Below are 15,492 nucleotides of genomic sequence, written 5' to 3'. Positions count from 1 at the left end.
GCCACACCCCCTGTGTCCCCACAAACACAGTCAGAGCACAGTTTGAAAGTTATTCAGTTCAAAAGACCCCCCCACGGTGGTCTGCGAAGTCTCTAGGTGCTCCTCCACTGGTAGATGGTCCTCTTCTCCTCCTCCTCGGGGCTTCAGCAGCTCCAGGCAGCAAACTCCGCAGCAGCAGCTCCAGGAACTCCAGGTGGTGGTCCAGGCAGGCAGAAAGGACCCCTCTCAGGTGGTGATGGTGGTGGTGTCCACGGCAGCAACGGCTGGGGCTGGGGTCCCTCACTCCCCTCCTCTGGGGAGCGGACCAGCAGGCTCCCCCCCGCCCAAGGGGCTGCAGTTGGGGCAGTAGCAGCACCCGAGGGTGGGGGGGTCCAGCAGCCAGCCAGCAAACAGGTGGCAGAGAAGCGGGCATGACATCTGGCCCAGCCAGGGGAGCAGCTAGAGCAGCAACAGCAGAAGGGAGAGCCCAGAGCCTAGCAGCAGGAACAGCACCCCTCGCCCTCGCCCTCCCTCTCCCTCCAGGCCAGATGGCTCCAGGAGAGTGATAGAAGGCAGATATATTAGCCCCAGGTGAAGTAGGTCCCTTTTTCCTGGGTAAGGTGACAGAGAAGGTTTTTTTTTTTTTTTTTTTTTTGAAACAGAAAGGAAATTTATTTGTAACAGTTACAAAGAATACAAAGGGATAAAAAAAAAAACTTAGCAACAAAACAACGCAATCAAAAGGTATAACACAACAGCTTTCAGGAGGGAGAGGTGTTCAGGTTAGCCCAGGCCCAGAGCGGGGGGGCTTCCTCGACACTCGTGGTCTTCCACCCTCCTGAGTTACCTGGTGGCCTAGAGCGGGGGGGCTTCCTCGACACTCGTGGTCTTCCACCCTCTCGAATTACCTAGCGCCGCGCCCAGGGTCACCGACCCTCCCTCTCCTGAGAGTGCCCGACAAGATGGGCACGGCTGCGGGGTGGGTGGTTGGGAGGGAGGGGGGTACACCCATGTATTATAGGACCCCTCCTAGAAAACAGTAATGATGGTATTCACAGCAACTAACGGCTGTGACTGGCGGCTCTCGCTCTTTCCCTCAATCAGAGGGTCAGATGGAGGGAACCGGACGGGGTCACCGAGCAGAGAACCCCGGACAGCGCCCACCGCTCCTCGAAGGGTGACAGAGAAGGTTCCAGAACAATCAGGAACTTTCTGGAAACAAGGCAGACAGGCTGATTAGAACACCTGCAGCCAATCAAGAAGCTGCTAGAATCAATTAAGGCAGGCTAATCAGGGCACCTGGGTTTAAAAAGGAGCACACTTCAGTTTGCGGCCTATGTATGAGGAGCTAGGAGCAAGGGGCGCTAGAAGCTGAGAGTGAGAAGGCATACTATGGGAACACTGAGAAGTACAAGCATTATCAAACATCAGGAGGAAGGTCCTGTGGTGAGAATAAAGAAGGTGTTAGGAGGAGGCCATGGGGAAGTAGCCCAGGGAGTTGTAGCTGTCACGCAGCTGTTACAGGAGCCACTGTAGACAGCTACAATCCACAGGGCCCTAAGCTGAAACCCAGAGTAGAGGGCGGGCCTGGGTTCCCCCCCAACCCTCCAACTCCCACTTGATACTGGAGGAGTTGAACTGGACTGTGGGTTCCACCAGAGGGGAAGGTCTCTGGCCTGTTCCCCGATCCACTAGGTGAATCAGCAGAGACTTCGGGGATTGTTCTTCCTTTCCCCATGCTGGCCAGTGATGAGGCTAACTGAGCGAACGGCAGATTTGAGCCACGAAAGTGGCCAAACTGAGGGGTGCCGTGAACCTCTGAGGTGAGCAAATCCGCCAATAAGCGCAGGACCCACCAAGGCAGAGGAGGAACTTTGTCACACTTAGAAATTTAAAATCTTTATTAATGATATATTTCATGGGTTCACTAAATCTGCATTCACTTAATATAGCATGTCATGTACAGCTGCAAACAAAATCATTTCAAGACACTTTAATATGTCATTCTTTATATTAAGATTCCATTTACAAATAATTTATAATGGATTAATAAATGCTTAATAGGTATTATAAGCATGTTACAGTCATAAGCAGTACTTGCTATAGTTGATTATAAGTACCTCAGTAGAAAGTGTAATGAATGGTTATAAGCAACCTGTTGAACTCTACAGTTGATTAGTAAATTTTTAAATTATGCAGATTTTGCTCAGTAGTGAGCATAATTACCATTGTCAGTGTGCTTTTTTGTTTATCTAATGAATGTGATATACTTTCCCTTCTCCTCTCCAAGGATATTGTTAATACAATCATCAAGCACTGCTCTCCTCAGTTCTTTTCACTTGGTTTGCCTGGTGCTACCATGCTTATTATGGATTTCATTATTGCAGCTGGTAGAGTGGCTTCTTCCTCTTTTCTCAATGTAAGTGTTCATCAGTTCATTCTCTTTTGTGATTATATGTAATCATGAGAAGTTTAATAGAAAGAATACTATGCAACATTGTTCTTCAGCTAGTGTGTATTGACCTGTCCCAAAGAGAGAACTTAATGCTTTATTATTGAAATCACCAAGCAGTTCATTAATACATGACATTATAAAAATCCTATATAGCAGGTATAATATAAAGAATGCAAAAATTTGCTGTTTATTCCTGATGTCTGTTTAGCCTCAGAATTTCAGGAACAATTATGAGATAACACCTTTATGTGTGGTCTCTTAGTTAAGAGTTTATTTCATCTGTCATCACCCACATGCATATCCAGAGGTTTGGTTTTGTTTTGTTTTGTTTTAATTTCTAGAAGACATGACATTAACAAACTTTTAAGGGGAAGGAAAGCTTTTTATTGGTCCATAGCTGCTTATCCTATACATGGCAATTTAAATGTAGTAGGTTTTGTACTGATGTTGCAATGTATCCTTTGGGACTACTAAGAAGTAAAAATGTTGCAGTTGGCGTTTGTGTTGATAATCCTCCATTTTAGGAGAAGTGCATTGTATACCATAGATATTACATTGTAATTATACAAAACACTCCATGATCCACAGAAGCAATTAAATACCTTTTAGCCAGGGATGTTCATATAATACTACAACCTTCAATTAATGCTCACCATGAGTCGGTGTCATCTTGCTCTGTATACACCCTGAGATATTTAATTTTTAACTGAGCAAGGTTGGCTCTCTTCAAAATCTTGAAATATTCAGAGCTCTGTTGGTGGTGTATGTTGGAGACCTCTTGCCTCAAGAATGGGGTTCTTGGCAAAATACTTGGCAAAAAGCTTAGAAAACAACTACTGAAGGTAAATAATTTCCCCTGTATATTGGTTGAGATGATGTCAGCTTAGTTTTTGGACCATCCAGTATAATCTCTGTGGAGTTTGCTATGGTTACCCAATTACTAAAAGCTCAAACCTTCACCTTTTAAAATTATAATGACTGCCATGTACAGTTATTTACATAATTGTTAGTTTGTATTGGGAGAAGCATTTCTGCTTCCAGTGCAGACAATTTACTAATTCTTTCAATGTTTTAAATTGGATTAATTTAAATTACACGGTGGATTATGTTTTCATTTTTACAGTGTTTTCTTCTTAAAAGTGGGTTATACTTGAAATTTTTCAATGTTGTTGCTGTACAGTGACTTCCAAGAATGGGGCTGGTGGCTCTTAAAATTGCTAGCTTTTGCGTTTGTACTTTTAAATGTTTATACCTTTCCATTATTTCTGATCAGCTTGATTGGCAGAGGCATTATTTATCCTTTTAAACTTTCTATTTTGTGTTTGTAAGAAAAATATATAGAAACAGTGTTTCATCACGAAGGCTATTTAAATTATTCTCTCTTGTGGTAATACGGGATGTAGAGCCAGTACGTGGTAATGGAAATTTGACTTATCCGTTTCAACACAGCAGCTTATTTAAACAGTCTTAGTGTACATCACACAGCTGTACTTTTTGTGATAAATACAAACTGCTTGAGTTTCTCTCTGGCCTCCATATTGTCACCAGGATAAACTTAACAAAAATTCAACCTTAGGTAAAGTAGCTGTATATTTCACATTCTTAGTGCAACATGAGTAAATATTTTTGTTTTTCCCCATCCATAGGCACCAAGAGTAGAAGCACAAGTTCTGTTGGGATCTCTGGTCTGCTTTCCCAACTTATATTGTGAATTGCCAGCTCTACACCCAAACACTCCTGGCATAGTTGTGTCTCATTTCACAGATGTTAAGGTGGGAATATTGAGAATATGTGTATGGTATTGCAGCTACCAAGCTGTCTTTTTTTAGTAGTATAGTGTTCCAGGTAATTTTTACTAATATTTAGACATTCTAATATTCTTTTTAGATCTTTGTGTGTAGAAAACAAGATTTACGTCCATAAAATTTGTCAAAATAGGCTTTAAACTTCTAAACATGTAGTTATTTTGAAATTATTGTTGATCAACAAAAACCATCAAAAGTCTCTGCATATGTTCCTAAAAGTAAATATGCATTATTTTGACCATTTTGATGCTTGGTCATTGTGATCACTTGAAAAGTTTCTCAGCTTTAAACAGCTCAGAAAGAGAAGAAAAAGACTTGAAGTTTCTAGATGCACTATTTATTCCACTTGCAGTTTATTTTCTTAGGGGCTGCCAAAAGCCCCTATGTGCACCTTCATGGTGGCCACAATACATAAAATCAGGGAGACTCCAGCACATGAGTCAAGTTGCAATGGGGGAGGTTTAGATTGGATATTAGGAAAAACTTTTTCACTAAGAGGGTGGTGAAACACTGGAATGCGTTACCTAGGGAGGTGGTAGAATCTCCTTCCTTAGAGGTTTTTAAGGTCAGGCTTGACAAAGCCCTGGCTGGGATGATTTAACTGGGAATTGGTCCTGCTTTGAGCAGGGGGTTGGACTAGATGACCTTCTGGGGTCCCTTCCAACCCTGATATTCTATGATTCTATGAAGTTTTGGCTCTGTGACAGTTTAGCATAGCTGAAGGCAGTCTGGGTCATGGATCTCCTAGGATCACCTAGGGAGGTGGTAGAATCTCCTTCCTTAGAGGTTTTTAAGGTCAGGCTTGACAAAGCCCTGGCTGGGATGATTTAACTGGGAATTGGTCCTGCTTCGAGCAGGGGGTTGGACTAGATGACCTTCTGGGGTCCCTTCCAACCCTGATATTCTATGATTCTATGATCTGTGTACTTCTGAGGTTCTTAAACTGGGGGTCGTGGAATGTATTCTGGGGCAGGTTGTTAGAAGCTTTAGGAAAAAAAACTTGCTGCACATTTTACCCACAGCAATGAATAATTACCAAGGCTGATTCCTTCAGACACATCAAGTCCTCAGAAAGTGCTGTGCATTTGACTCTAGATGGCACTGTGCATTTTGATGGATTTCTAGTAAGCTTGTATAGCGTTATACAAGGTCGTTGCCATCTGTACCCTAAACCATTTGCTACAATGAAGTGTGCACATTTAATTGTACGCATTGACCACAATCACAGTTTTGCTTTTGCTCTTATTACAATGGATTGTTGACTTATTCGTGCAACAGAAAAAAAAGAATAAGCCCGTGTATTTTATAGCAGGGCCGTTATTTTTTTTCTAAAGATTTTTGTGGAGACATTTCTGCCAACTGAGTTTGAACATTTTCATCTTCTGTTTTAGGAACTCACAATCAAAACTGTATTAAGTTCTGCAAGAGAGGAGCCGTCGGGCCCTGCACGGTAGGTCATACTCTAACAAGTGATGAAAGGCTGCCATATTATTGGATAATTTCTATAATAATAACTATTAGCATTCACTAAGGTACCCCATAGTTCTTGTATAATTACAGTATATTCAAGTAGGTATGTTCTCCTTTTAGTGCTTGTCCATATAGTCCACTAACGGTGCACGTGCACCCTGCACACTTTTGCCAGCAGTATCTGTTGGGGACTGCGTCTGTACCCTGAGAGCCCTCATGCCTCTGTCCAAGGACATAAAGGGCAGGATGACCCCAACCGCTCCTCAGTTCTTTCTCACACCCTGTGGCTTTGGGTCAGAACTTTGTAATATCTGAGCCCTCACTGAACTTTGCAGTGTTTGAACTCTTGCTCACCGGACAGCCTCCTAATAGTTTGTAAATAGCTCTAGGTAGTGATTGTTAGGTAGTTGTTAGTTTAGTGCAGGGGTGGGCAAACTAAGGCCCACAGACCGCTTCTGTCCTATCAGACGTTTTTATCTGGGCCTCAAGCTCCTGCCAGAGAGCGGGGTCAGGAACTTGCCCCGCTCCACTCGGCGCTCCCTGACTCTCAATTCCCTTGATGAGTATCATCTTCTGGTATGCATAGCCATGCTGCGTAGGCGTGACTTCACCACGCTTTTTCCAGGATCGTAACCCCGCCACTACGTGGCAGTCCCGCCCCATGCAGCAGCGCACCCAATCCCTTCCCAGTCTCCTACGGCCCCACCCTCAACAACCTCAAAACCACCCAGGGACCGCAACCGTCCCAGCTAGCGTTCCATGGCGGTGCCTGGTACGGCCGCCTTGGTGTCGCTCCTGGCAGGGCCCCTAGGAGTCCCTGATACTGCCCTTGTAGAGCATTTTCTTCCCCTACCCCCCGCCACACTCCATGAGTCCCCCCTCTCCCCACCTCAGTAACATTCCTTATAGAGCCCCCCTCCCCCACCAGGCAGTCATGGCCCACCATACAATTTCCATACCCAGATGCGGCCCTCAGGCCAAAAAGTTTGCCCACCCCGATTTAGTGAATAGTTTAGTGCAGTGTTGCTTTTTAATTCATTCCTTTAGTTTATCCTGCCTCTGCTGTATCAGAGTAGAAGTGTCTGGGGTTTAAGAACTGTCCTTCATGTGAATAATGCCCCTCAATGATAAGAACACCAGATGCTAAATGTATTTGGGAGAAGGGCATATTGTTGATAGGTACTCAATTTGTAAGTCCTTCTCAAAAAGAACACAAAAAGCTAGGGAGCCACACTCACCAATGGGTTTATGGAAAGATCAATGCATCCCTCCTCAGATCCAGGAGCAACGAAGGCTGAAAACCTAGAGCAATTATCTTTTAAAAATACTCCCATCATCTCATCAGCGCACTGCTTTGATGTGCAAGTAACTAAGGGCATGCCTACAGCGGTGCAACTGTCCATATGTAGCTGTGCTGCTGCAGCACATCAGGTGAAGAAGCTCTGTGCTAGCAAGAGAGAGCTCTTCCATCGGCCTAATAAAACCACCTCCATGAATGGCAGAAGCTATGTCAGCAGGAGAAGCTCTCCCACCAACATAGTGCTGCGCACCAAGCGCTTATGTCGGTGTAACTTATGTCACTCGGGAGAAGGGGGGATACTCTCACCCCTGAGCAGCAGAAGTTATGCCAGCATAGGCTATAGTGTAAACATAGCCTAAGGATCTTCCTTCTCAGCTGATAATAGCTGTCCTAGCAGGGGAGGAAAGGAAGATTCTAACCCTAAAAAGTGTAAAACTCCACATTTACCCTTGGAGAAGAGTAATGCAAAGCCCAGAAAGGGTCCTTCTGCAACACATGCAGACTCTTGTCACCAATCCTTAGTACCAATCTCTTCAGTGCATAAGAAATTGCCCACACCAAAGCGCATAGTACTCACTATCCCTGTACCAACGCAGTCTGTTCACATACCTTTGGTACCAGAGTTTTTGGTACTGAGGACTTACATGGCACCTAGAGAGTAATCTGTCTCTTTGATAGTGGTCTCACTATTAGCATTCACTAAGGTACCCCATAGTGGTACTAACTGCTTATTAGACCCTGGTACAGAGCACACCTGCAGTACCAGCCAGAAGTTGCATAGAGGGTCTGTCTTGCATCTCTGTCACAATGTCTCCACTACTAAAGAAGGAGTGCTGCTTCTCCTTCTCAGCTTCTGATGATGGTGGAGAGCCCTCTCCCTCTCATTCCCTGGGAATTAAATACATACATCTCTGATAGGGAGTCTAGGTCTCATTATCATTACCCTTTTTCTGAAGTTCACATGAACCCTATTTCTTGGTATCTTCCACCATGGTCCCCTGGTCCCTATGCTTTACAGAACCCTTGGCCCTATTGGGCTCGATAAGGCTTTCAGTGTGCCAGTTGGTCAGCATTTGCAACATGTTCCAGACCTATATCTCCACTTCTATTGTCACAAAGAATAGCACTTTTAACTATTCAAGAACCAGATGCTTCTGCTGAACATCTAGACTAAGGCTCTGAAGAAGTTAAAATGATGATCTCATTATTCTAGCTCACATAACCTTGCCATCTCCTCATATGGCTATAGTTTTGTTAATGCCTTCTTCATAGCCAGAGGGCAAAGCATCTTTTTGGGCATTTCTCAGCAGAATGGCAGATGTGCTAGAGATCCTAGTAGAAGTTGTCAAAGGGAAGTCATACAAGCTCTGTGACATCTTGGATACAACCATGCCAGGTCGTCTAGTGATGCCTGCTAATGAAGGCACCTTGTGAAATTGCTCTGGCAGAAACTGGCCTCTCTAGCTTCAACTTGCAAGCATTTACAGCAACAATATCAAGTACCATCTACAGGTTTCATACAGTTTTATATACATCCTGCTCCAAGATTCTCATAGTGTTAGCAGTCCATGAAAAGATGAATCATCAAGGTCCTTCCAAATCTACCACTTGAGATAAGGCACTTAAGAAGTAGACTTAATTAAGTGCAAAAATTGCTTCTTTGCAAGCCTACAGATGAGAATAGCCAATTTGCTAGCATTACTGGCAACATTTGACTATTTGAATTATGATAACCTCTCCAAATTGCTAATAAAATCCCACAGGACTGCAGGGGAAAAAAAGATCTTACTCAGAAGACTAATGAGGCCTTGCATTCTTTAGGAGTGTATTCATCTGCTTTGAAGAGGAAAGCAGGTAGGCCTCAGTCTTACCTTACACACTCATATTACCCTCAATACAGACCACCTCAGCCCCCAAGAAAGCATCAGAAGTTCCAGAGGAAAAAACCATCAGCATCCTCTCTATCATCTTCACATTCATCTACATCCTAGAGGAAGAGAATTTGGCAAGAGCTATGTATGACTTCTAGTTGCTCACTCTGTTATTTCCCCCCTTTTGGAAACTATCTTTTTTATTTTCATCGCATGTGGAGAACCATAACAGACCATGGGGCTATGGAGGTAGTAAAACCAGGATACTCCATTAAATACCTACCCTTTCCACTTGAATCTTCCCCCTCCTTCTCCAGGGGACCCCCTCCCCATTAGAGCATGCTGCATCAAGAAGTTGAGTCACTTGTAACTTTTGGTGCAATAAGAGATTCCAACAGAATTCAGAAGGAAAGGGGTTTACTCCCAATATTTTCTGATAGCAAAGGAAAAGGGGGTCTCCTGACTAATTCTGGATTTGAGACAGCTGAATACTTTCATCTGCAGATTCAAGTTAAAGATGGTAACCCTGGCCTCCATAATTCTCTCCCTAGATCCACAGGAGTCATACTCAGCTCTTGACCTTCAAGATTCCTACTTCTGTGTAGATGTCCATCATACCTACAGAAAATATCTAAGATTTCAAGTGGGCAGTTCCCATTATCAGTACCAGGAATTGCAATTTGGACTGTCAGGGACACCGAGGGCATTCACCAAATGCCTGGCTGTTGTAACAACCTACTTGAGTAATCGATGAGTCATACTTTACCCATAGATCAGTAACTGGCTCACCTGAGGCAAGTCTCCTCATTGACTCTTTTCAGCAGACTCTCCAGCTCTTTGCTTCCCTCAGGGATTCAGTGCAGTCCTATTCTTCCAGCTTCCACATATCTCCCCCACTGCGATCCAACCCCCTTCCTGCCTTTGAACTTCTATCTATCATACTGTACTCTTCCCCTTCCCTTGATGTACCTGTCAATTGCTACCCACTTCTCTCCTTCTCACCTTACTTATTTTGACTCTGTACTATCTCTTCATTGTCTTTCAATTTCCCACATTAGCCTTGCAACTGCAACTTTTCATGTTAACTTCCCATTCAATCATTTCTTCTCCCATTTCCTCTCCTTCATCTTCATGTTTAGCCTTCATCTCTGAGTCATGTCTTGCACATGTGAAAATGGCCACTCCTTGGACTTTATCTTCACTCAGCAATATTCCCTCCCTAACCTATCAATTGCTGAATTCTTTCTCTGACCACCATCTTCTCCTCTCCAGTGCCCTTGATTCTCTCCTTCATCCACACTGACTCTGTAATCAACTCCTTAGACTTCTCCTACCATAAAGTCCACCCTTCCAAACTCCTGTCCTGTCTTGTACCTCACATCTGTTCGCTCTACTCATGCGCTAAAGAAAATCAATGTAGATTTCTTCCACTAAGATTTGCCATCTCCTCTTTATTGCAAATATGAAGTATTAAAACATCCATGAGCAAGACCCAAAACACAAAACTAAACCCATGGCTTTGTCTTTTTGTTCTGTGTTTGTACAGTGGGGTACTGGTCCATGACTGAGACTCCTAGGTGCTATTATGATGCAAATAGTAATAAATAGGATGTCTTAAAAATCATGAGATTTTTAAAAATACTGATCTGTGTTTGGTTTTGGTCTGTTTCTTGATTATTTTTTTTAACCTGTAGAGGGTAGCCCTAACCCACAATTTGTGTGTGCTAATTGCAGATTGAATTTTTAATCTGAAAAGTATATGCACTATTGCAGGTGTCCTTCCTTTTCCCCCGGCCTTCAACTGCTTGGCAGGGAACTCCACTTTTACCCTATTCTAGCCTCTGGGGTGAGGAATTGAGATTCTTGTAATTTTAAAAATCATTTATATAGCATCATAAATTAAGGTTTTTGTTTTTCTTGTTTTGGAAACTGTAGTTATGTATTTAATGTATCTTGGAAGGCAGTCCAGAAATCACAAATATCATATATTATATAGTTTTTATTGCAGGTAGCTGAGCATTCTTAGAATCTTGAGTTCTTCTTTTAATGTGTCAGTGTAGATCCTGCTGTAGGTGTGCATGTGCTTCATACACATGAGCTTGGACTCTTTTGAATAGCAGTGTTTGTCAGGGCTTCTCATGTGCCTTGTTTGAGGGCATAAAGGGCGGAGTGGCCACAACCCTCCTTCAGTTCCCTCTTACCACCTGTGGCCGCAAGACAGAACTCTGACTGTCTGACCCAATTCCAAGTCATGAAGAAATCTCTTTTCCCCTTATTGAGATTTTTTTTAGTTGGGCATTCTTCGCCCCTCCCTTCCCTCCCAAAGGAAGTGAATAAGCAAGGCGAGACCCTCCTATACATTCAGATATACCAGGGTGAAATACTTTGCACCAACCATTGGTAATGGCAGATTCTAAGCCAACGGGGTTTAAATGCTGTACTACTTGCAATGGTCTGATGCCCTTAATTGGTGGACACAGCAGATGCCTCTTCTGCCTTGGGGAAGGTAATATCCCTAACAAATTTTCATATGCCTGTCCTTCTCATCTCACACTGGAAAATCTTGAGACCAGGACTCAAACTACACTTCATGGAGCAATCCATGAAGTTGCATTTGATCCAGGCATTGAAACGTCCTCCAAACCAGAGCTGAGGTTTGCAAGTGCCTACATCTTTGATTCCAGAAGAGAGAAGAAATCTAAAAGGGTTCCAAGACCATCAACATCAGGGCTGGGTTTCCCGAAGCTGACCACATTGGCACCAACATCCGGGGAAAGTGATTTGACAAGTAAAGTACCAACACTGAGTGCAAATACAACTCAGAGTGGTCAAACAACCATCCTTCAAGGACTTGAGGCCAAGAGATAAGTGCTCAACTGTCTATGATGTTGAAGGCAAAGTCAGCGAAGAAGGCTTGAGCAACTGTCACACTGGTATAAATATTGACGGCAAGATCCAACCCAATACAGACCCTGGCACCAACCAGCAAGCCCTTTGATAACTCAGGTATGCCTTCAAGGAGACACCACCACCCTCCTCTTTTCACTGGCACCAGCAATATCCATGCTAGAATCCTAGCCTGTGACACTGCCATCCCCAGAGATACACTTTTCCTCACTGTCTCTGAGGAACCTGCTACAAGCAGGGAACCACCTTCAAAGAGACAGGAGTGATACCCTAAAGAGAATGATTTTGAGGGCAGTGCTGAAGTCTTAAGTGTTTACACTCCAGTACCATCCTGTATGTCCTTCTGGTACCAGCCCCCTTAAAGACAAAATACCATTTTAGTCTTCTTTGTCATATCAAATTTCCTCCCAAAGGCAGGTTTGACAAGACACTTGAGAGCTACCTCAAAATCATCCCAGAGTTGACCTTTGGAAGCCATCTTGCCCCTTTCTATTGAGCATGATTGGAGATTATGGCCAACACAGGAGTGCTGGACATCACCACCCATTCCTCTTCTGGAACTCTTCTCGCAGGAGCCTATTACTAAAAGTGGCCTCAGTGCTTCATCTAGGAGCCATAGAAGAGGTTCTGCAGAAGTTCAGAGAGAGAGAGAGAGGCAGGCGTCTATTCCTGGTATTTTCTTACTCCACAGAAGAAAGGGGATCTTCATCCTATCATAGACCTGAAGAAACTGACAGATACATATACTGCCTGAGATTCAGGATGGTAACACTTAACTCCATTATCCAGTCATTGCAGGCTCAGGAGTAGTTAATGGCTCTTGACTTATAGAAAACATACTTCCACACTGCCATCCACCTTGCCTGCAGGAAGTACCTGAGATTTACGGTGGGGCCAAGCCATTATCAGTACACGGGACTGCCCTTTGGACTCTCTGCAGCACCGAGAGTCTTTACAAAAGTGCCTCATTGTACATGCACACCTAAGGAAAAAAATCATCCATGTATATCCATATCTAGACGACTAGCTGATCAGAAGCAGATCACATAAGGAAGTTCTCTGACAAACCTCAACTATGTGCTACCTCTGTTTGCCAGCTGGGCCTCCTGGCAAACTACAAGAAATCATCTCATGATAGAATTCATATGGGCCAGGATAGATTCCATAAGGGTGAGGGCATGCTTATCTTAGGACTGAATCCTCTCACTGGAGTTGTTAATAAACATGGTGGTATTGCACCTGGCTGTAACAGTATGGCCTTGCCTCACATTATTAGGCCATATGTCTGTATGTACATATGGGACATTGCTTGCCAGACTTCATCTCACACCTCTACAGCTCTGGCTCAGATCAGTGTACTCTCCTGCGAAGAATCAGATGAGCGAGAGCTTCAATTCTATCTTGTGTCTTTGCAGTGCTGATTTGGTACCTGCATCCCAACAGTGTTTAAAAATGGGGTACTGTCTGTGACCCATCACCACCCAAGGCATTAATCACAGAAGCATGTGGAACAGGCTGAGAATCCCACCTGAATCATCTGCAAATACAAGAGATGTGGTCCTCAGAGGATGTAAAATGACATACATGAGGGGGTACCTGCTCTGAAGCAATAACTGCCAGAAAACAACAACTCTGGAACTGGTGCTACCTGCATGACATGCCCACTAGCCATGCACCTCTTGGGAGCGAACAGTGACTTGACAGACTTTCTAAGTAGACAATCTCTCACCAGCCATGAGTGGACACTGCTGAAATCCATCACCTACTTGATATTCCACCAATGGGAGGATCCAGTGATAGACCTGTTTGCCACCAAGAACAACATCAATTGCCTAGACTTCTGTTCCACAGGAGACATGAGCCTGGGATGCTTGCTGGACACCCATCTGCATTGAAATTGGGACATTCTTTATGCCTTCCCACTGATTCTCCTAATCTCCAGGTTGATTGCTACAGGCAGATGAGACTAGGCCAGGCTTATTCTCATAGCTCGTTACTGGCTGAGACATTTCGGGCTGATGGACCTGTAGCAGATGTTCATGCAACCACTGATCAGGCTCCCAGATTGCCCAGACCTGTTTTTCCAAGATCAGGGTCAAAAATTGCACCCAGAACTGAAACTGTTGCCACTGTTGGCGAGGATGTTGGCTGGCTGAGCGCCTGGAAAGAACCGCACCTCTCATGTTCAGGAAATCCTAATACAAAGCAGAAAACTGTTCATGAGACATACATCTTCAAATAGAACAGACTCGCGGTGGCCAAAACCCACTGCAGCCACTCCGATATTGAGGATTCTGGACTATTTGCTGTAACTAACACTCTGGGCTTCCATTTAGTTCAGTCAAGGTTCATGTTGCAGCAGTATCTTCCTCTAATACAGTCATTCTCAGTCCTCTCTCATCCAACAGTATTCAGCTTCCTTAAGGGTTTTCTACATGCATATTCATCATTTAGAGTATCTAGTCTAGCACAGGAAATCAACATTGTCTTTCTAAAGCCCCTCTTGGGGCGCTCCATCTATCATCTTACACTATAAATAGTCTTTCTAGTAGTTGTCACCTCAGAAGAATGAGCAAGCTTCAGGCACTTGTGGTAGAGCCCCCATGCACTTTGTTTCAACAAACAAGATTGTACTGAGACCTCTTGCAAAATTTATCCCCAAAGTGGTTTCTAAGTTCCACTTAAACCAGTCAATCAACTTACTTGTGTTCTTCTGAAAGCCACATTCCATACAAGCGGAGAAGAAACTTCACACCCTAGAAATATCCAGACCTCTTCAATACTGCATCAACAGGACCAAATCTATTGTGGCTATTGTTGACTGCTCCAAAGGATCAGGCCATTGTGTCACAAAGACTTACAAAATGGGTAAGTCATTATCTCACTGTAGTACCAGTTAGCTGCTGTACCTCTCCCACCAACTACTAAGGCCCTTTCCACCAGTGCCTATGTAGTATCCTTGGCTTGTTTCCAAAACATACAGATATCAGGAATTTGAAAGGCTTTCATCCCCGCGTTAGGAGCTTTTGGCTAACACAAGCTTTCTAGGGAGTGTTGTGGCCACTCTGCTATTTATGCTCTTATACAGGAGCATGAGAAAGCAGAGGATGCATGTGCAGTCCCAACGGACACTGCTATTCAAAAGATTGTGAGCTCATGCGCATAGAGAGAACCACACTGACTGCAACATCTCAAAAAACTACAGTTAATGCAGGGTAAGTAACCATTCCTTATCTGTTTTTTGTTATCTAACCTTGTTTTGCAGATGTGTTGCTCTTTGCAGCCTTGGCATTTGGATCTGTGAGGAACTGGTTCATGAATCACATCATCCTCAGATCAAGGAAGCACTGAATGTGATTTGTGTCTCTTTGAAGGTAAGAGACTAGGTGTACTGCAATCTGTTACAACTTAAATTAAAAATGATTTACATCAAAGTCCAGTGTGCAAATTAACTAGTTAATCCTCAACTCTGAATTTGTCAAGTGTCATTTTACAGATGATGAGAGTAAGATACAAGTTAAGTGACTTGCCCTACGCAGTTTAGTGATTTAGTGTCAGACAGGGTTACATACAGAAGTCCCTGGCTTCCAGTCCTGTGTTCACTCTGAAGCAAAAGAATTAATTCATTTTAAAGATGAAACTAACATTTTTATTACCTGCCAAAGCAAGTCATTGCTTAATATCTAAAGGCCAGATTGTGTGCTG

The 15,492-nt window shown here is 43.7% G+C and overlaps 1 protein-coding gene across 3 annotated transcripts in view; it reads left to right on the top strand.

Moving 5' to 3' along the window:
* The window catches only part of RALGAPA1 (Ral GTPase activating protein catalytic subunit alpha 1), a 235,006-nt gene that overhangs the window by 114,325 nt on the left and 105,189 nt on the right, over positions 1-15,492 (top strand). For all 3 annotated transcript variants that reach the window (XM_084632410.1, XM_084632409.1, XM_084632408.1), the window contains 4 exons: positions 2,270-2,398; positions 4,081-4,206; positions 5,631-5,689; positions 15,053-15,161. In XM_084632410.1, coding sequence (XP_084488536.1) covers positions 2,270-2,398; positions 4,081-4,206; positions 5,631-5,689; positions 15,053-15,161 — 423 coding nt within the window. The remainder of the gene's footprint in view (positions 1-2,269; positions 2,399-4,080; positions 4,207-5,630; positions 5,690-15,052; positions 15,162-15,492) is intronic.

Source organism: Lepidochelys olivacea (assembly GCF_965140295.1).
Source record: "Lepidochelys olivacea isolate rLepOli2 genome assembly, chromosome: 6".
In the NCBI taxonomy this organism is placed as follows: Eukaryota; Metazoa; Chordata; order Testudines; family Cheloniidae; genus Lepidochelys; species Lepidochelys olivacea.
The sequence above is the reverse complement of the archived record's forward strand: the minus strand, read 5'-3'. Positions and strand labels throughout refer to the sequence as shown.